The following is a 21,694-nucleotide window of genomic DNA, read 5'->3' on the forward strand; positions in this document are numbered from 1 at the left end:
ATTTTCATAGGCATTGGAGCCCACAGGTCTCTGAGTCACACTAGCTTCAGCAGTCCTCCCTTCCTTAGCTGTTTAAGATAATTCAAGAAAATGCAGACTGATAGTATAGAAAAAATAATGACTATTTCCTCAAGCTGTCATTAAAACCATATGGATGGTTCTGTAGATATGGAGGTATGAAAAACAATGTCAATTCTATATGCTTAATTGAGTTTTAATAGTTATAATGATCTCTTTAGCCCATCAATTTCATTTTTGTTATGGATGTTTATTAATCAATGGGTTTTTATTTAGAGAAAGGAACATATTTGTATCTATTATTACTTGGACCTGTATCATTAGTTTTACGATGTGTACATGGAGAAATGAAGTGTTTGTCCCTCTGACAGTTATTTTCTATCAATGTCAGACAGAATTATGGCATTTCTTTAATGTGAAAGCGGATTAGTGCTTGAAACATAATTCTTTACATTGGTAATATTAGTCACCAATCACAAATCAAATGAGCTCCATTAGTTTTACGAATAATCAGAAATAATTTGAACTGTCAAATTAGAATAAATTAGAAATATTCTATACAGTGAATCATTTTCCAGAATTCAACCGGTGCATCCATCTGTGCACAATTAGGATTTAGCTAAACCATTCTGTAGCTTATATTTGTAGGAAAATCTTTCCTACAAATATATTAATAATAAAGTACTTGTCAGATCTAATGATGAACTTTGAGACCTGCCTGTAGGTATTCAATTGAATCCTACATCTTTTTTGTGGATTCTGAATTTAGGTGGTCAATGGCTTGATTGCCTCCAGCACTGTGTTTCTCATTAAAGGATGACACTGACAGTGTTAGCATATTGTTTTACTGTTCCTGTTGACCATTCACAGAAGTTATTAAGCCATCATTGATTATTGCCTGAACTCGGTCTTCAGACATCAAGTTGCATGGAGAGGGAGACCGAATCAAAGTAAAGGCTTTGGAGATCGCAGATATTTAGTAAGGTTAATTGATAAGCGTACGGTACCCTACAACAGAACTCTGATTCACATATTCATGTGACCTTCCACTGTGGGATATGCAGCACCTGTAAAATCCTCTAATTGACTTGTTTCACACTGACTGCAGACACAACTCATTAAGCCTCATTGATTGTTATGAGTTTGGCTGTAATATCCAAAATCACCTGTAATTGCCAACATCTTTTGTCTAAGTAGCAGTTCAAAAAACTTTGTATTTTGTTATAGACCTATTGTATGTCACTGTTGTTTTTATTAAACATTATTCCTCTTTCTCAGGCCACAGCTTTGATATTGTCATGTGAGTTGAGGGAATTTGTAATAAGACAGATAAAGAAGTGGGGATATTATGATGGTATGCCAGAGAACAGGGAAAAAGTCTAACTGAAGAAAGGAAAGGGGATTTATCAAGTCGAAACAGATGCTCTTTTCACAGACCTGGGTGTGCTAGCGACTGTTTTTGTATTTGCTATGCAGATACCTTGAGTCCACCACAGCATCCACTGCTGTTGGACGCCATTTCCCTTCACACTTCATCAACTGTTTTGCCTGCATGCGTCTGCCACTCGCTTTCACCATTTTCATGGAATATCAGGCTGATGCACCTCATTCGTGCTCTGGGCAAATCCTGTGCCCACCTATCAGACGAGGCATAGTGTTGTTTTTCCTACTGAGATAACACTGCATATTTATTTTTTAATCTTTATTTAACTAGGCAAGTCAGTGTAAGAACAAATTCTTATATACAATGACGGCCTAGGAACAGTGGGTTAACTGCCTTGTTCAGGGGCAGAACGACAGATTTTTACAAACGCTTGGTTACTGGCCCAACACTCTAACCACTAGGCTACCTGTCGCATATACACTCTTAGAAAGGTGCAATCTAGAACCTAAAGGGGTTCTTCGGTTGTCCCCATAGGATAACCCTTTGAAGGAGGCTTTTGGGTTCTATGCAGAACCTTTTACACATGGAAAAAAAATTTCTACATGGAATCAAAAAGGGTTCTACTGGAACCAAAAATGGTTATTCTATGGGGACAGTTGAAGAACCCTTTTTTCTAAGAGTGTAGGGAGGGGTTTCCTTCCAAAATATAACAATTTCTGTACCGTAATGTTTATTCATGTGGCATTTTGTGTTTCTAATTGTTTGTGATGTAAATGTTTTATCCAAATGTAGAAAACGAATGTAATTTATGCAACTTTTACATGGCTACCTCTGAAATGCCAACTAAATGTGTTAACATAGTCTGAGGGCAGTAAGTAGCAACTGAATGAATAAGCAAAAGTAGGGAATATACTTATGTTTATTCTTGATAATACAATTGTTTCCAAATGCAAAACGAATGTATCCGCCATAGACATTATAGAAAGTATGGAACCTCTGAAGCATTTCATGGATTTGCTACGTGGATTTGAAATCATGCACAGTAATGATAATAGATGAAAAAATATTTTTGGAATCAGTGAACAATAGAAAACTGTAAAAAAAATGGACTAAAAGGATTCTGCAGAGAGATTACTAATGAGGATAAACACTATGAACAATTCCTGCACTGTTCACTGCTGATGAAGGTTTAATTGTTTTTTCTTTTCCCAAGCATTTTACGGAATCTATCTTGCCTTATCTTCTCTCAGAAGTGTTCATGTTGCAATTGCAGAGCCCATCTACAGGATGAGTGATTACAGCCAGAGCCAAAGCAACATTTAGAGAGGAAAAAAACTAAACAGGAACTGAACGAATGCTGGGGGGAAATGCAGTCAAGCTTGTCAGAAGACATTTATATACTCCAGAATACCCATGAATCAAGACAGTTGGGTCTTCATTGATTAAAGAAAAAGGAAACGCTTTAACAATCAAGCAAGATGCTTAGCACAAGTGGTTTGGAGAGGGCTGAGCTACAGTGCCACTCCTGATGTCCTGTTGTTGGTTTTATTCCAAGACTAAAATGTGATTAAAACATAACATAGCGGAAAGCAGTAGACAAAACTTGTTTTTCTTCTGAAAAGGAAAAGCAGATCTAAAGCTGTGCATCGTGATTTCTGATTAGATTGGTAACCAAATATAATTAAATTAAGGATATACTGTAAAAGTTGCTTATTTATCTTTGGACCGTGGGTATAATTTTGGATGTCATTGCATCTTACAGTCACTAGCTAGCCATTCCACATAGGCTAAAATTCATGTTTTAACTTTGTCTTATATAAGCTTATGTAACTTTAACTGAGTTATGGGTTTTCCAGATGAATATTTTGTTGTGCAGTAACACTTAGGCTATGACTCTGATGTATTGGGAGGAAATCTAGCCTCTCCGTCTCCCTTACTTGTCCTTGGTATTGGATTGGCTTCACTGCCCAAAACACTAAATGGTCTTTTCACTTTTTTTTCTTTTTTTTAAAGCTTTTTTTCTTCTTCTTTTAAATCGGGAGGAGATTATGGAGATAAATTTGGGCTGTCAAGTGAGAGTCGGCTAGACTATTCCTTTTGATTTATTCTATTTATCAACCCTTTATAATTATGAGTTAAAATATATTTATTTATATTATTACATTTTTCTATGTCCATTCCCTTGCTTTCTCGCCCTCTTTTCTGGACTCTTTTTTTTGTCCATTTTTTATTTCCTTTTACGTCCCATCTGATACCCAGTGAGTGTTGTGTCGTTATATAGGCATGGCCCTGAAGGAAACAAAACATCCCAAGATTAAGGTGCTACGCTTAAGCAGGCATAGAGCTTTGTAGCTCTGGAGACATGGGCAGCCATTGCACCAGGGTCAAAGCAGCAGCAGAATCTTTGCCAATCCAGTTGCTAGTCTGTAGAATGCACTTTGCACAGGTAAAATACTATGTTAATGATGTACAGAAAAAATACATATTGTAAGAATACTGGCTCCATTTTCACATTGCAAGTTTGAGCAGAGCAAACGTTTCAGAAGAGTCCCATCTAGTGTCATAATATTTGCAAGCTACAGTAGTCTCAGTTATCATATGTGTCTGTGCAATGTCACTGAGCGAGGCAGGGGAGGTGATATCAGGTTTGTGCAAAAGCAGAGCAAATGAAACGGGCGATAATCCTGTCTGACATTCTCGCCTGCCGCTCTTGGTTTCATCTAATCAGAGAGGGAACACATGGCCCAGTTTGCTCTGACACAGACACTTCTCCTGGCAGAAGTAGTACAAACATCTTCAATATTTTGAAAGTTAATTGTTGATTGTTGAGATACATAAAAATATTGAGCTGGCCTCTTGTTCTCAAAATGTCACAAAATGCTAGTAACCACACAATCGTTTTGTAAGATTTGTAGGGTAATTGTTTGAACAGAATATTCACATTGCTGGCAAATGTTTCCTCTACATGGTGGTGCTTTAACGATAGGTAGAAAAGGTTAATTTATGCATATTATTTTATAATGCAACAGTCGTACACTTTATTTCCATTATTGCTTATGAACCCTTCTAAAAGGGATAATATTATATTTTTGCAATTAAGCCCTGTTTCTACTGTACTTACCCAGAGTCAGATTGATACTGTTTGGGTAGACTTCCAGTCATTGTGCTAACACTAGTTAACAATGGCTTGTGACACTACCTTCAACTTCCTTCAACTGCACACAAAGACATAAAAATGTGTTTTAGGTTGATGTTGGCTTGCTCCCCTTTAGCGTTGACATGTGTTTGTGTGCTTGTACAGGATGTTTGGCTGTGATGAATCATGTTTTTTGTTGTCTCTAAATGATCAAGAGATGGTAATATGGGGATTCTGGGCCTTTGGGTCATAGTCCTCAGGGTCCATGCTTCTCCTCAATCTCTCAGATGTTAATATGTTGTAAGTGAACATGACGGCAACAAGCTTCTATTGCACTTGTAGTGTGTGAGCGCAGAGCTCCAATGATGGAGTAATTCATTTCCAAGCAATCCTGATTCCATAAACACAGTTTCTAGGCAAACGTGTCGTTTCTCATCTGAGGCAAGAGGGTGCAGTTTGGGAAAATGGCGAGGATTTGTAACACTTTAGCAGTTCATGTTTTTTAAGCTGCCTCTGTTTATTTTGCTGATTTATTTAGAATGCCTTCCTGAGATGAGCTTCAGTCATGTGTCAGGTTTTGTTTGATATCACAAATTCATGCGCAGAATATGTTTGTAAAGTGAAGTGCAAAATAAGACTATTTTGATAGAATACATGAGATTTTGATACAGACGGCTGTCTTCCGCTATTCATAGTAGACAACATTGAAATGTACACCACAAAGGTTTAACAAGATCTCATATTGAATGTAAGTATGTATCCCCTTTAAAATAATTTAGTTGAAATATTGCAGGGATACTTTGATGTCACAGACAGAATAGAATATAGGATATTTAGCCAGGTACAACTGCTTTCAGTGGTTTGCATTTGTTAGTGATGACCAGTTGCTTCAGGGTAGGTAGACTTGACAGAGCTTCCTACCAGGATAATGACTTTATATTGTTTCTGTCTTCCCTCTGCCAAACACTGTGCATAATATGCAGGCCGGGTTCTGCCAGATTGGGAGAGAAGTTGTGAAGCTATTAGACGATCATATTCTCAAAGGCTAGGCTATAATTCAATTTCTGCCGCTACAATATTCATTGATGGGGCAACCACCTATGAATGCCATCTTGGTAGAAATGGGATTTTAGCGCTTTTTAATGTTTCTGCCCTGATTTATTTTGACACATGAGGATAGTGGATGTATGCCTATAATATTTTATTGAAATGCTCAGGGCTAAACAACTAGTCTTGATGTAGGTTAATGTGCATTGCTCAATGATTGTTATGACTAAGCTAATTATTAATCCCATTTCCCAATAGCACATTGCCATGATATGCAGTACAGACAAGTCAACACATTGATTTAATCTTATCTGATTTTGACATGGATGGACATAAAAACTTATGTGGTCAAAATATCATGACAGACAGCTTATTTTCTGATGCAAGCCTGGCCCTTCACATACATCAGCATCACATTGTGAGCGATTTGTGTCTTCAAAACACTTGAAAGGATTTTCTAGCGAATGTGAGATGCCTCTATGAACTCCAACATTCACCAGAAACCATTTCAGACTGCCCACTGGCTGTGAATAAGGGCTATTTGAGTATTTGAACAATCTTTTTCTAATGAGAGGGACACTTTGCATCCCTCTTCTGAAGAATGTTAAATCTGTGCTCTGCTCTTGGAAACCTCTGGGATCTGCACTTCCTGCAGTGATGAAGAATTCCTAGCCAAAACGTCCCTCTTCACTATTTTCTTTCTTGATAAAATATTTTTGTAAATTGACATGTCCAAAATATGCATCTTCTCTTACATCCAATGCATTTAATAGAGATTAGGATGTCTGTGGATGTGTTGTCTTTTCCTTTCTGCTATTTAAAAAAAAGAAGTTATTATGAATATTTTATTTTCGTTGTACTTTTTGACTTTATTATATATATATATTTATTGCTCTGTTGTTTAATTTCTCTTAAGTAATTGCACCATGCTTGGGTACAGCTTGCCAGAGTGATTGCACAAAAACCTGATCCTCTGCCAAGCCTTTTGAATGACTTTCAATATAGCCTTTTTCCTGTCCTTTCATTTTTGTGTAAAGCTGGCAGTGCATTGACAGTAGCAGCACTTTGTGTAATTCCCCAGATTGAAAAGCTGTTTCACAATGAGAGATTTCCTCAGCGTTGCTCCTGACGGTTGGAAACCACACTGGGATTTACAGACATCCTCTTCCCGACTAGCTCAACTCTCGGATTCACTTCAACCTCCCCTTAACTATGGCCCTATCCGATTAACACACAATACTGGACAGGTGCAGGTAAAAAAATTGAAATATTTTTGAGCAAATTCATAGCAGTGATGTTGATCCTCAGTTTGGCCTGTGACTTTGACTCTGAGGGTTGGCACCTCCCTCTCTGTCACACTGTATTGAATGTCAAGAGTCACTTACTGTCAGATTACCTGCCAGGAGCCTCATTGGGGACCCTGCCCTCTCCTCTTCTATTGGGGAGATTTGTTTGGTTTCAAATGGAAGGACGTGCATGGAGAGAAGAGCCATACTAGTAGTTTACTCTCCTTTTGTCTCCACTTGCATTTTCAGTGAAACTTTTTTTTTCTGCTGACCTATTGGTATGGCTGTTGATTTCTAGTCTCCCTTGTTTCTCCCCTTTTCTTTTGCCCACTCCCTGTGTTCCTGAACTCATTACAGCTCAATCAGCCCAGCCCCAAGCACTGAAGTGTGCACCCAGAAGGAGCAATAACTGTAAATAACCAGGACTGCAGGCTTCCCGATAACATGTTACCAAGATGATAACAGCCCTTCTTAGCAGTCCTGTTGACCTTCTCCTTGCCCTGGGCTCGCCAAGGACCCTTCAGCTCTCTCTGTTTTTATCTCCAAACTCTCTGCAGGGAAGATTATTCTCCTGTGTTGTGAGAGGCAGAGAGAGAGAGAGAAAAAGAGAGGGAGAGTGTGTCTGGGAGAAGAAGAAACAAAACAGACAAAACAACAAAGACGAGACCTGGACTGTTGTCCCTCTGCCAAAGCCTCTCTTGTCCTTTGTAGGCCTCCACATAATTAACTTGTAAGAAGATAGCATGAAATTGGAACAGACTTGTATTTATTCTCTGAAGAGGCCACCACTGCATAGCACAAAATGATAAGAGGAGAGGAAAACACAGACGCAACAAAACAAAAACAATGCACAAGCTTACTATAGATTCCTCTGGTAAAACCTGATAATGTAAGGCTTCAGAAATTAATAAATGTAAAGATGATAATGTTTAACTGCTTTTACAGGCTCATGTCAAGGGCTAGCTTGATGTGACAAGAACTTGTGGGCTAACACATTGGCTGGCTGAGATTGATAATACAACAAAGCCAGTTTTACTAAGAATACATGCACCACTATGAGTATGACCCATTACCATACCAACTGCTCTGGATGTAACATACTTGCTTTAGGGTCTTTTGAAAATGATTATAAAAGGGCAGCGAGAAAATGTGGTCTCTTTTGAATTTACAGGCTTTTACATCATTTGTGCCAAATATGTGGGCTGCATATCTCACTGGTATCCCCAGGCTGAGCCATTTTAATATCTGTTAGAGTTTGCTGGTGCTCAAATGGTTTCATAAAGGGATGATGTTGTTTACCTTGTTCTCTCCACTTCAGTTGTTATCTCCTTTTTTCACATACAGATTCACTGTCTTTTCAGGGCTGTCTCTGGCATTCTGTTAATGCCCCCAAAAATTATATAGTTTAAAGTTCTAACAAAAATTTATTTAAATTCGCTATGTTTTCACATCTGTGAGAGAGTTTGTGTGGACCTTGGAGGTCAAGTGTTTTGTCCTTGTTCAAGGCCACATCGACAGATTCTTCACCTTGTTGGCTCAGGTTCTCGAACCAGTGACCTTTCGGTTACTGGCCGAACGCTCTAACTGCTAGGTTACCTGCCACCCTATTTAATGATAAGGTAGAGGAAAAACTGCTTTTTAGAAGTCCTGAAGCAAGAGATTGATGTTTTCTCTTTGACAACTTGCCTTTAGATACTGGAGGAAAAGTGCAAGGACAGACATTTTGCCTCAGGTCTAAACTGAGACACCTCTGCTGGATGGAATCAATTCCGTCTTTATCAGTTGTCTGTACCCTGAAATTCTCACACCAGGGGCAAACTGATGTGTTTTCCAATAATGAAATGGAGCACATAGCAAAAATACATTTAAAAGGTTCCCACTCTCAGAAGTCCCTTTTAATTTCCAGTAAAGTTTGTATCACAGAGGAAAGCCCAGGAAAAGGACAGATGGATGTCTTTGACCAGCCCTCATTTTTTGTGTACACATTTCCTCAGGTGGAAATTGCAGGGGTGTTTTTTGCCTTTAGACAAATGTGTCAAGTTTTGAGGGAGCGTGCAATTTGGCAGTATGTCCAACTGGCCTCACAACCAGAGACCACATGTAACCACGCCAGCACAGTACCTCCACATACGGCTTCTTCACCTGCGGGATCGTCTGAGATCCGCCACCCGGACAGCTGTTGAAACTGAGGAGAATTTATTTCTGTAATAAAGCCCTTTTGTGGGAAAAAACTAATTGTGATTGTTTGGGCCTGGCTCCCAAGTGAGTGGGCCGATGCCCACCCATGGCTGCTTTCCTGCCCAGTCATATGAAATCCATAGATTAGGGACTCATTTATTTATTTCATTTAACTGATTTCCTTATATGAACTGTAACTCAGTAAAATCATTGAAATTGTTGCATGTTGCGTTTTAGAGTATACAGTATAGACACAGTTGTCAGTGTAAAGTGCTTCATACCAATAATACCACAAGACATTACTTTATCAAGCAATATTCAGCAATTTATTGGTGTTGGTATTGAAAATTGATTTTCAACACATTTCATTTACATTTAAGTCATTTGAGCAGTCAATTTGTCTTCATGTGTAAAGTCAATTTCCATTCTCAAGCCTTTTATACTATTTCATTTCAGACACATACTGTATGTTATTCTGTTTATTGTGCCGAAAGGACATTTCTGGGGGAGCAAAATGTTGTGGAAAATGTTTATTTATCATTTTAGTTAGGCTACCCTAAATGGAAGTCATCACAAGTACAGCCCTAAATCAATCATTGAAATAATGCATTTGAAAACAACTATCTACATTACTATGGCTCTGTTGAAGGCAGCACCCCGGGCATGCTGCATGATACATCTGCATGGCAGAGGCACACAGGCCATCCATCCAGAGCAGCTACAGGCTGTCACATTGTGTGGGCTGAGCACTGTGACTGCTCTCCTTTGTACCTCCGTAATGGGATTAGATTAGCCATGTTTTCTCCTGTGAGTCCATGTGTGAATGACCTTCCTCTTGCCTTACCCATGCACTGGCTGCCATTTTGCACACTTCTGCAGTTACAGGTTTTGCAGCTCCCATGTTACTGTCAAATGAACAGTGTTTTTTTAACAAAGCACATAAGTAAATGTATTAAACCAGTTTACTGGTGTAAAATAGAGACCTGGTAGCAGTTGTACGGGCAGAAATGTTGTAGGAGGCAGCCAGGTTCAGGTGCAGATGTTTAGCTTGCAAAGGTTTAGGCTACTACAAACGGAACGAAACGGGGAGGGACCTGCCTGAATTTGTCCAATAGAAACTTTCTAGGTGGTATTGAATGTGTCAATGTCACCTTGATTACTACAATTTGTCTCTCGACATGTGCACCTACATTATAAACTTTAATTTGTAGCCTAGGTTGTTGCAACATCATGATGGATATAGGACAAATTTGAGTATCATGTAGTAGCTTAAACCTAGCGATGTTACCTTGAGCTGGGTGAATGGAATATGAATGACAGTATGCATTCAGTATGCTGTAGTAGAAATAAGACCATACTCATGAAAAAAATCGTCCTCCCTTGGGCTGTTAAGGTGACCGTATCACCGGCAGTCACGAGTCATGACCGCAGTCAAATTCCATGTGACTGTTGAGTCATGGTTACAAGTCTTCTCCCAAACTGTGCTCTGATGCCGCTGATGGTCATTAGGCTACTTGCTAATGACCTGGTACTCAGGGCTCTATTGTCCCATTTAATCACTCTGACATCAATGCAAACTAAATCAAATCAAACAGTTCAGCCCTGACATTGAGTTTGAGCAGAATAGGATCACCTGTTGCACAGAGAGAGCCAGCTCCTCATAGCTGGTTGATGCATGGAATGAAATAACATTTCTATAGGCTGTGCAATTGCGTGAGAAAAACATATTTTGATGCTGTCTATTAAAAAGAGGGGGATCCCATCATCTTTGTATAGGCTAGGCCTACTATATTTATTTCTCAAATTTCCTTATATTAAGCACATTGATTGGCTTTATAACTGAGGTAACCTACCTGGCTGGCATGAAAATGAACCACGGGAAAGCGTCCTCCATTCGTTATTCAAGTGCGTATGGATTACGTTTTTTTTTACCCTGCCCCTGTTCCGACAGGTGCATGGTAATTCTAAATCAAAACTCATTTCACAAATATATGATTTAGTATATGTAAAGACCAGATTATATTGAGAATAGTCTGATGGGTGAGAATATTATCACTTGTGAATGATGCCCAGCATGTGCAGTCTAAAGGCAACAAATAGTGCATGCATTTTTTTTGCTACTTTTTCAAATCATAGTGGACTGCATCATGTATAGGCCCATAGGCCTTCACTGCCTTCAGAAAGTATTCATACCCCTTTACCTTTTCCACATTTTGTTGTGTTACAGCCTGAATTTAAAATGTATTACATTGAAAAATGTTTGTAACTGGCTTACACACAATACCCCATAATGCCAAAATGGAATTATGTTTTTAGAAATTAAGACATGAAAAGCTGAAATGTCGTGAGTCAATAAGTATTCAACCCTTTTGTTATGGCAAGCCTAAATAAGTACAGGAGTAAACATTTGCTAAACAAGTCACATAATAAGTTGCACTCTGTGTGCAATAATAGTGTTTAACATGATTTTTGAATGACTACATCATCTATGTACCCCACACATACAATTATCTGTTAAGTCCCTCAGTCTAGCAGTGAATTCCAAACAGATTCAACCACAAAGACCAGGGAGGTTTTCCAATTCCTCGCAAAGAAGGGCACCTATTGGTAGATGGGCAACCATTTCAAAAGCAGACAATGAATATCCCTTTGAGCATGGTGAAGTTATAAATAACACTTTGGATGGTGTATCAACACACCCAGTCACTCCAAAGATACAGGCCTCCTTCCTAACTCAGTTGCCAGAGAGGAAGGAAACTACTCAGAGATTTCATCATGAGGCTAATGATAACTTTAAAACAGTTACAGAGTTTAATGGATGTGATAGGAGAAAAACTGAGGATGGATCAACAACAATGTAGTTACTTCACAATACTAACCTAATTGACAGAGTGAAAAGAAGGAAGCCTGTACAGAATAAAAAATATTCCAAAACATGCATCCTGTTTGCAACAAGGCACATGTGAACCTTCATCATTATAGGGTATTGTGTGTAGATTGAAGAGGAAAACATTTAATTTAATCCATTTTAGAATAAGGCTGTAACAACATGTGGAAAAAGTCAAGGGATCTGAATATATTCCGAATGCACTGTACATTACATCTGGATAGATAGTATTTAATCATTATACATTGTATTTTCAGTCATATATACAGTTAAGTCGAAAGTTTATGTACACTTAGGTTGGAGTCATTAAAACTCGTTTTTCAACCACTCCACAAATTTCTTGGTAACAAACTATAGTTTTGGCAAGTTGTTTAGGACATCTACTTTGTGCATGACACAAGTAATTTTTCCAACAATTGTTTACAGATATATTATTTCACTTATAGTTCACTGTATCACAATACTAGTGGGTCAGAAGTTTACATACACTAAGTTGACTGTGCCTTTAAACAGCTTGGAAAATTCCCGAAAATTATGTCATGGCTTTAGAAGCTTCTGATAGGCTAATTGACATAATTTGAGTCAATTGGAGGTGTACCTCTTTGCTTGACATCGTGGGAAAATCAAAATAAATCAGCCAAGATCTCAGAAAAAAAATTGTAGTCCGGCACAAGTCTGGTTCATCCTTGGGAGCAATTTCCAAATGCCTGAAGGTACCACGTTCATCTGTACAAACAATAGTACGCTCAGGTAGGAGATGCGTTCTGTCTCCTGGAGATGAAAGTACTTTGGTGAAAAATTGCAAATCAATCCCAGAACAACAGCAAAGGACCTTGTGAAGATGCTGGAGGAAACTGTTAGAAAAGTATCTATATCCACAGTAAAACGAGTCTTATATCGACATAACCTGAAAGGCCACTCAGCAAGGAAGAAGCCACTGCTCCAACTGCACATGGGGACAAAGATCGTACTTTTTGGAAAAATGTCCTCTGGTCTGATGAAACAAAAATTGAACTGATTGGCCATAATGACCATCATTATGTTTGGAGGAAAAAGTGGGAGGCTTCCAAGCCGAAGAACACCATCTCAACCGTGAAGCACGGGGCTGGCAGCATCATGTTTTGGGGTGCTTTGCTGCAGGAGGGACTGGTGCGCTTCACAAAATAGATGACATCATGAGGCAGGAAAATGATGTGGATATATTGAACATCTCAAGACATCAGTCAGGAAGTTAAAGCTTGGTCGCAAAGGGGTCTTCCAAATGGACAATGACCCCAAGCATACTTCCACAGTTGTGGCAAAATGGTTTATGGACAACAAAGTCGAGGTATTGGAATGGCCATCACAAAGCCCTGACCTCAATCCTATAGATAATTTGTGGGCAGAACTGAAAAAGTATGTGCAAGCATGGAGGCCTACAGCCCTGACTCAGTTAAACCAGCTCTGTCAGGAGGAATGGGCCAAAATTCACCCAACTTATTGTGGGAAGCTTGTGGAAGGCTATCCGAAACGTTTGACCCAAGTTAAACCATTTAAAGGCAATGCTACCAAATACTAATTGAGTGTATGTAAACTTCTGACCCACTGGGAATGTGATTAAAGAAATAAGAGCTGAAATAAATCACTCTCTACTATTATCTGATATTTCACATTCTTAAAATAGAGTGGTGATCCTAACTGACCTAGGACAGGGAATGTTTACTAGGTTTAAATGTCAGGAATTGTGAAAAACTGAGTTTAAATGTATTTGTCTAAGGTGTACTATATGTAAACTTCCCGAATTCAACTGTATATTATAGAACATGAACTTCTAAATCTACCCCTCTGCTACTCAGTCCATCCCACCTATCTCTGTAAACCGCCATGTTGTGATTTCCATGTGCTATATATTTTTTTAACTGTGCTGAGATGTTTCACATAAACTCTGAACCTGTCTAATCGCATTATATAGTATATACAGATTGTGAGTTAAAGATAAGTATTTTTACTAAAAGTATTATTATATTGTTGATTAATTGACAATGGTTTTCCAAATCTCCCAACAATGCTATTTGTAGGGTTATTTTTAGATAAATGTTGTGATTTTCCAGCCGTACCTGAAATTGTGACCAGATACAAGCTACATATGGGCAATACAAAAATCAATGATCTAGTGATTCTGCCTTTTCGTAGCAAAATCTGCAGAGCTGAGCTGGTTGTATGCCCCATTACCTAACATTATATTTGTGGCAAGAATTTTGTAAAATAATTTTAAATGGAAAAACTCTTTAAGTTTTGAATCAAGTGTTATTTTGCGTATATATTCGGAAACCATGTTCCACGGAATCGGCACATCAAAAATCTCTTCCCAACTATTTTGCAACTTGTATATATAATAATAAATACATAATTAATTAATTAATTAATAAATAATTGTTTTATTTATGACATTTTTTTTGTTGCCAAATATAGTCTTTAATATAGGGGACACAAACAAGTTCCCTACTTTCTTCCATTTGCATCCTCCATTTTTGCGGATTGCTTCGGTAGGTTACTTTACAGTTACTAGTTACCTTTCCAAAATTTTAATCAGTAGAATACCTTTTGTATTACCGAAACTCGGTACGGTAATCATATCACTTTCTGTTACTTTTGGATTATTTTCCCCTTAAGATGCATTAGAAGAAGACTAAAAGGATCCTTCAAACGCATTTGGTTTGTCATCATATGTCAATGCCATTGCGAAAACCAAAAGGTGTCATAATGCATTTTTATTTAAAATACAAAAAACTATCCCAGGGTTTAAAACATTGAGGTAGGTTTTCCCATTTTTTTTACTTGGGCTTTGCTCCTTTCATATTTCTTTTGATTCTGACAAACTCCCCATTGCCTGCCAGTGACAAGCATACCCATAACATGATGCTGCTGCCACCACATTACTTGAAAATATAGACATTTTCTAATCTTGCTTGGCTGATGATTATGAAGTAAAAATGTATCTTGTTTCGTCTGTATTGGTCAAAGGTAATACCGTAAGTAGCACAGAGTGCATTTGCGTCTCTTATGTAACATTTGATGCGTTCTCCACACTCTCATCCTCACAAGAACGTACTCAAGAGAACTTCCTTGGAGACTGAACTCGGAGCATGATAGTGTGGAGCAGCGTAGTATGCATATTGAGAAACACCTACAGTCTATGGTGGGATCTCACATTTTGAAACATGTTTTGAAAATGCATGTGATCAAACAAAGCATCACATTTTGTTGTCATTTAAATTTCATACAAGCTTTTGTACTATTGTACAAATTTATTGGGTACATTTATTGGGTATAAAATGAACTAGCAAATGTTCATGTGCACTTTAAGCTTGCACCCACTCAGAGGAGAGGAAATAGAAAAAGAAATACAACTTACTGTGTACCGAATTTTACAGAAATATCGACAATGTTGCAATTTCTGGAAAGGGATTGAGATTGGGTAGCGCTAGCCAGTAATTACTCTAAGGTTATATGGAATATAAATGTAACATAAATTGATTTGAACTTTGGGAAACATTAACAAATATTTATAATGGGGGAACAAAGTACTCAAATGGCGGGAGTTTGGACAGCACACAGCAGTAGTGGAGAGAAAGAGAGACACATGGTGTGTCTTCACTAAAACCGGTATACATTCAGATGGTTCACCATTTCCCCCAATCTTTTAATTAAGAAAATAAAGATAGAGACTAGAAAGCGAGAGAGAACAAGAGGTGGTTTCGTACAAACTACGGAGTCCTTATGGAGAACCTGTCATGTTTAAACTGATTTCCAAAGAACAGCAAAGCCTTTAGTAGGTTTAGTCAGCCCACTGGGTGGGTTCTTACAGTCAGGCCATTTGTTGAAACCCAAATTATTAAATTGTATGTGCTGCATATGTTTCTCCCAATGGTTGATGATTGATATATAATTCATTCTAATTAACTGAATAATTATGACCCACCCCTCACTATTGTCATTGGTTGCACTAATTGCACTGTTTGTCTACATGACCTGGTTCAAGTATTCATGATATTACCCTGAAGGCAAAGTGATGCCCAAACGTTGGTGATTTACCCAATAAATGACTGGGAGTTTATGTGTGCGACTCTCTTTTATATATATATTTTTTTATAGATGATTGATATGGAACATAACTTATGAAACCTCCACTAAGGACGAATGTAGACACACAAGCCGTGCAGTAGTAACTCTTATTAGATAACTGATGTTTTTCTCTGTTGCTTGCTTCCTCTTTCTTTCTCTTTCCTCTAGTGTAGCCTACACTAATTACACTATAGTTTGACTGCATATTTGTGCATATTAATAAAACAACTTTAGATAAGTCACTCTCACTTTTCCAAGTAGTCCATAGGCTACCAATATGATGGTCTTTTTATGCTTTAGGATTTAGAGAGGTCTGTTTGCCATTTATGTGTGTTAAATACTGAATAATATGGAATTGATTAGTACTGCAGCATTGGAATCTGGAGTTAGCCACCATAAAATTACAATTAAAATCAATACTGTGTCATATCCCTGCTCCACAAGCTGAACATGCCATTCTAACCTTGAGGCCTGTGCTATCCCTCACTTCAGGTCTTCAAGCACCAAGCTCAATAACCTAGCAGTGCGTGGCTACTGTGCTTTAAAGTAGAGATAGCATTTTCTATCTCCCTGCAATGACATCCTCAGTTTGTTTTAAAAGTTGGTTCATCATCTTTGTATTTGTCTGGTACTTTTCTGATGGGTAACTTCTACCTCACCAGTTTGTGGTATGGTAAATGCACTTTTGGTTTGACTCTTTTTTTTTTCATCTATGAAGAGGAGATAAGTGGCATGCCATTCAATGAAGACCTTCAGTGCTTTCGTTGAAATTCCTCTGAACCTCTTGTTGTAGTTGTGCCTGAGAAAGACCTACTGTATATGCTTATCCGCTGTCCATGGTTCTGAAATGCCAAACGAATGGAAAGGACTCTGGCTGCAGTCTGAGTGAGAGAGCCAAAGAGTTAGTGAGATTTTGATAGCTCTTTATGATGTTGAATTAGTGTACACAAGGTTTCGGTTTAGTTGCAGCCTTGTGCTATTTGGAGCCATATGACAGATTCAATGGACTTAGTCATTATTTAATGTATATTTAGAAAGTTGTATTGCATGCAATATATTTGGCTCTTCATAAATCATATGCCGTTAAAAAGCTTCAGAATCTCTTGACATTTATTTTTAACACACTTATGTTTAGTCCATGTTTACATGCCTGTAGTTTACAAACCTGTAGATACATCCTTCAATTGTATTAATTTGAATAGTGAAAGTAGCTTAAATAAATTAGTCAACCAAAACAGTAGCTGTGATATCCACACTTCCATATGAAACAATCTTTAGAGGCTATATGCGTCCTCTATTAGCTAATATTTGGTAGGGCAAACCAGATAAATCGCTAAGACATTGGAATTAGAGATGATAGATTATACAGCACATCTGGTTGGAACAGGTGCAGTTCTCATATCCCCACCATACTATCTGCAGCTGTGCTTGTTTCAGCTAACAACTATGGCTCTGGATTGCTTTGCCAGCACCTGACACTTCTCAGTCGGTTTGTACAGTAGGTGGTTATTTCAAGTAAGGGTTGTAAAACAGATGTGTCTTTGGTTTGTGGTACAGTGTGTTTCACTTATCTTCTCCCAACTACCACCAAGTGTAGCAATATGTTGTGCTATGGGGTAGGCTAGGTGGTGTGTCATTAAATGAAATAGCTGTGATGATACATTACGCCCTTTTAAACTACACACGAGTGCAAGCACACAATGTTCGTTCAGTCAATCACCACCTTCCGGAGACACCTGAAACCCCACCTCTTTAAGGAATACCTAGGATAGGATAAGTAATCCCTCTTACCCCCCTTAAGATTTAGATGCACTGTTGTAAAGTGACTGTTCCACTGGATGTCTTAAGGTGAATGCACCAATTTGTAAGTCGCTCTGGATAAGAGCGTCTGCTAAATGACTTAAATGTAAATGTAAATGTAATGTAATAGGCACAGTAAAGGTCAGTTATCAACCTTTGCCATAGGTGTCTGATAAGTTGTGAACAGCTCTCACTATGTCTGACCCCTATTTGTATTCTTATAGCTCTAGCATTGTTCACAAGAGCTACAGTCACAGTGTAATCAGTTAGAGTGCCAATATTCATTTTTGCAGAGAGCATTTCCATTTTGCAACCAATGTGTTGGAATGAAACGCCAGTAGCCATTAGTGCAACAGCAAAGCTGTTAGAGAATGGCAGACATGTAAATACAGAATTATGTGTTACAAAATAAGCATACAATTTGTAAGACACTTCCAAAATGATTTCCAGATCATATTCTGTAGGGGTTCTGTTGTCCATAATCCATATTGCATTTCCCAGTGGGGTCGTTGATGTATTTGTATAAAAAATAATAAAGCATATATTTTAGAGCTCATACAGGAGCAACATGCAGTTTCCTGTGAGGGTTGGTAGATGATGGTATTTCTGTGGACAGCGTGACGAGTGAAGGGATTTTCAGGAAGCGGGTGGATTAGCCCTCTCAGATGGCAGAAGGAGAGCGATCTGCTCTGACAGTGTGGTGGTTACCCCATCTGTCGATAATTAGCTCTGTGCTACCTGGCACCAGGTGGTCGGTCGCTTCCACACTCCATCCACACCACATGGACAGGCTGAGGGACGCGGAGCAGAGCAAAGCAGGTTGTCCTCTTGCCTGGGGAGTTAACTGTCTGCGAGCCAGTGGGCTAAGCCGGGCCTCTGGTCTAGGCTTATTTGACATTGTATAAATCACACAGCGGTGGATAGATCCGTGCTGTGAAATATATATATGTGTATATATATATATATATATATATATATATATATATATTATATATATATAATATATATATATATATAATATATATATAATATAATATATATGTAGCCCTGCAAATTAAAGCTAGATGAACATCTTTGACGGCTTGTTATTTTGAAGATATCACCATTCAAATCTTTCCCATTTTTCACCTGAACAGTAGCTAAGTTCCATTCTCTTCATCCCACATATTGTCACTGTCACTGTGCCTGCAGGAAGAGGCTATGGTGAGGGATGGACAGGGTTAGTCCTCCCATCCGTGTCTGATACATTATATACACATCTAACGGATAACAAGTTGATCACTTGAATTTTAATGAATCCAATGGAAAATATATCCCAAGGTTCTAGCTACATGAGTGGTGAAGGAGATGCCTGCAACATAAATGCATCAATGAAGACCATTCTAAATATAACATTTTCAGATTTATTTCAGTAAGCAGCATATGTAGTATCTTCAAATCTATTAATCTTGGAAAGGGGGGTTATGCATCACATTTTCAAAAGCATCTAGTTGAGGCATAACTGGCAACTAGACTACTTGCCAGGATGTGAAATGATTCCTGAATGTGATCTTCATTTTCTCAGGTAACCTTGGACGTGTTGATTACATCAGTGAATTTGAGTTTGATCTGTTCATCAGACCTGACACCTGTAACCCTCGCTTCAGAGTTTGGTTCAACTTCACAGTGGAAAACGTGCGGGAGACACAGGTAGGTGGTGGCTTTCCCTGAATTTGTATTAATACTGTATACTGCATTCCAAATATACACATATTTTCTTTATTGACTGTTACTATTAACCTATCTGCCTTTATTCAAATTTCTATGCACACTTTTATGGGTATTTCAAAAAGAATGTGTCCGTAGCTCACAATTCTAAATGATTTCAAGTTTTGTTGTATCCTAGACCTTCAGAAGAGTTGTTTGTTTCATACCTGCTTCCTCATCACAGCACTGAGAAGCGCTAGCCACTTGCATGCGTTGAGCTCTCGGATTGGCTGAGAGCAGTGGTCACATGCCACAGAGATACTGTGTGAGGGAACAGAACGCGTGTTTCATGTCTGCGGAACGCTCAGGCTGCTGCCGAGGGCATTTGTTTAATTTTATCAACTCTGATTGGAGCTTCATCAGTTCTGTCATTTCGATCTAATTCAGAGAGAGAAAACAAGATACTAAAAAGGAGTCAACCGGCAGCGGAATTCTATTCCTGCTGTCTAATGTGTAGGCATACAAGCCTGGGTAGCTCTATGTTGAAAAGTGAGAGCCTGGGCTAAGAGACAGACGGAGCGAGAGAGCGTGGATGAAAAAATTGAATGCTGTCTTCTGCAGCCCTGCCCTATCGGCCCCATCTCCCTGCAGTGCTGTAGTCAGCGCTAATCAAATTTTATGGCCAAGAGATGAATGGGAGCCCTTAGCCAGGAGCCTTATCGATTTTAGGGCCAGATACGGCCCGGCATCCTGCGCCAACAGGATATTTGCTGTTGTGGCAAAAAAAGAGGAGAGCGAAAGGCTAGTGAGAAGCCCACACGAACATACACTCAATGACTCTTGCATACACACACATACACAGACATCTACAGGTGGGGGAAAAAGCAGTAGGAATAAACATTTTCACAATTAGCTTCTGAGTGTTTTGTTGATGCCACACAGTCCTTTCTTTATTGTATTTTATATATATCTCCAATTTCCTTTTTTAGAATGCGAGCCTGTGGGAATTGAATCAACTTCAGTAGGAGGTTGTAGGGTATCTGGTGCATGTGTGTTTTGGTACGGTGTCGTGTGTGTTATATGTATGTGCACTGTAACTGTGTGTGTGTGTGTGTGTGTGTGTGTGTGGGGGGGGGGTGAGAGAGAGTGAGTATGTTTGATGTAATTGTTATTTGGCGGTTTACTTGCATTTTATAAATAGAAATAAATAAAAATATGGCATGAGTAAATAAATAAATAGAGCTATGTGGAAGCTGTGCTATAGAGATATCAGTACATTCACAAGGAACTGGGCTAGAGTGTTTTATCCAACTAAGCCGACCGACTCTCAGTCGAGAACAGTGAAATTGGAAACAGTAAAAGCCCGTGATATTGGAACTGAGATGACCATTTTGAAGGAATGTAAGCTGGTGAAAAAGATTTGGTCGGCCTCAATCAGCTTAGCAGCTTTGTGGAAATTGGCTGCACCATAGCACGGTTATGATGGATGGATGTCTTTTTCTTTTCTTCTCTACAAAACCTTCACCTCAAACTTCGTCTTGCATTTGGTATGGTGAGACTGATGCTGGTTAATTATGTTGCAACGACTGAGCAAAGCATAGCAGCACTCTAAACTGGAGTTATCGTTCAAGTAATTTTGACTGTTGAGCCAGTTATTAAATCCTAGGACTTCATGTTAGTCCAATGTCACCTAACCATAAAATATAGTCTACATATTTATGGACACTGATAGTGTGTCAGTGATGAATTGATGTTAGACCGCTTCTGCTTGTGATATAATCTCTCTTTTTTTTTTTGATATACTCGTGTAGCAATTTTAGGCAATAAGCCAGCCATGTTACTGCATTTATCTGTGTAGTACAAATATATCTCTTTCATGCAGTATTTCAAATTGAGAGAGCATGGAAACTATTCAAGATTCTTCCCCATATTCTCTCACCTCTGAAAAATATATATTGAGCTTTTTAACCAGTGGAAACAGTGATGTGCTGTGCTTCTATTTAATCCATGCTGTGGACGGTGGCTGTTTGACATCAAGCTGCGTGAAGGGCACGGCTGTGAGGTATTATCATAGAAATCTTTGGGGAGCAATACTATATATAATACAGTAAAACGACTGCCTTCAGCTACTGAAATTCATGTGTGATTTACAAGCTTCACTTATCCAG

The 21,694-nt window shown here is 38.6% G+C and overlaps 1 protein-coding gene across 1 annotated transcript in view; it reads left to right on the forward strand.

Annotated features, from left to right (window-relative positions):
* The window catches only part of agbl4 (AGBL carboxypeptidase 4), a 430,345-nt gene that overhangs the window by 15,199 nt on the left and 393,452 nt on the right, over positions 1 to 21,694 (forward strand). Inside the window, exon 3 of the mRNA XM_046300835.1 lies at positions 19,405 to 19,529. Coding sequence (XP_046156791.1) covers positions 19,405 to 19,529 — 125 coding nt within the window. The remainder of the gene's footprint in view (positions 1 to 19,404; positions 19,530 to 21,694) is intronic.

Source organism: Oncorhynchus gorbuscha, linkage group LG15 (genome assembly GCF_021184085.1).
Source record: "Oncorhynchus gorbuscha isolate QuinsamMale2020 ecotype Even-year linkage group LG15, OgorEven_v1.0, whole genome shotgun sequence".
NCBI lineage: Eukaryota > Metazoa > Chordata > Actinopteri > Salmoniformes > Salmonidae > Oncorhynchus > Oncorhynchus gorbuscha.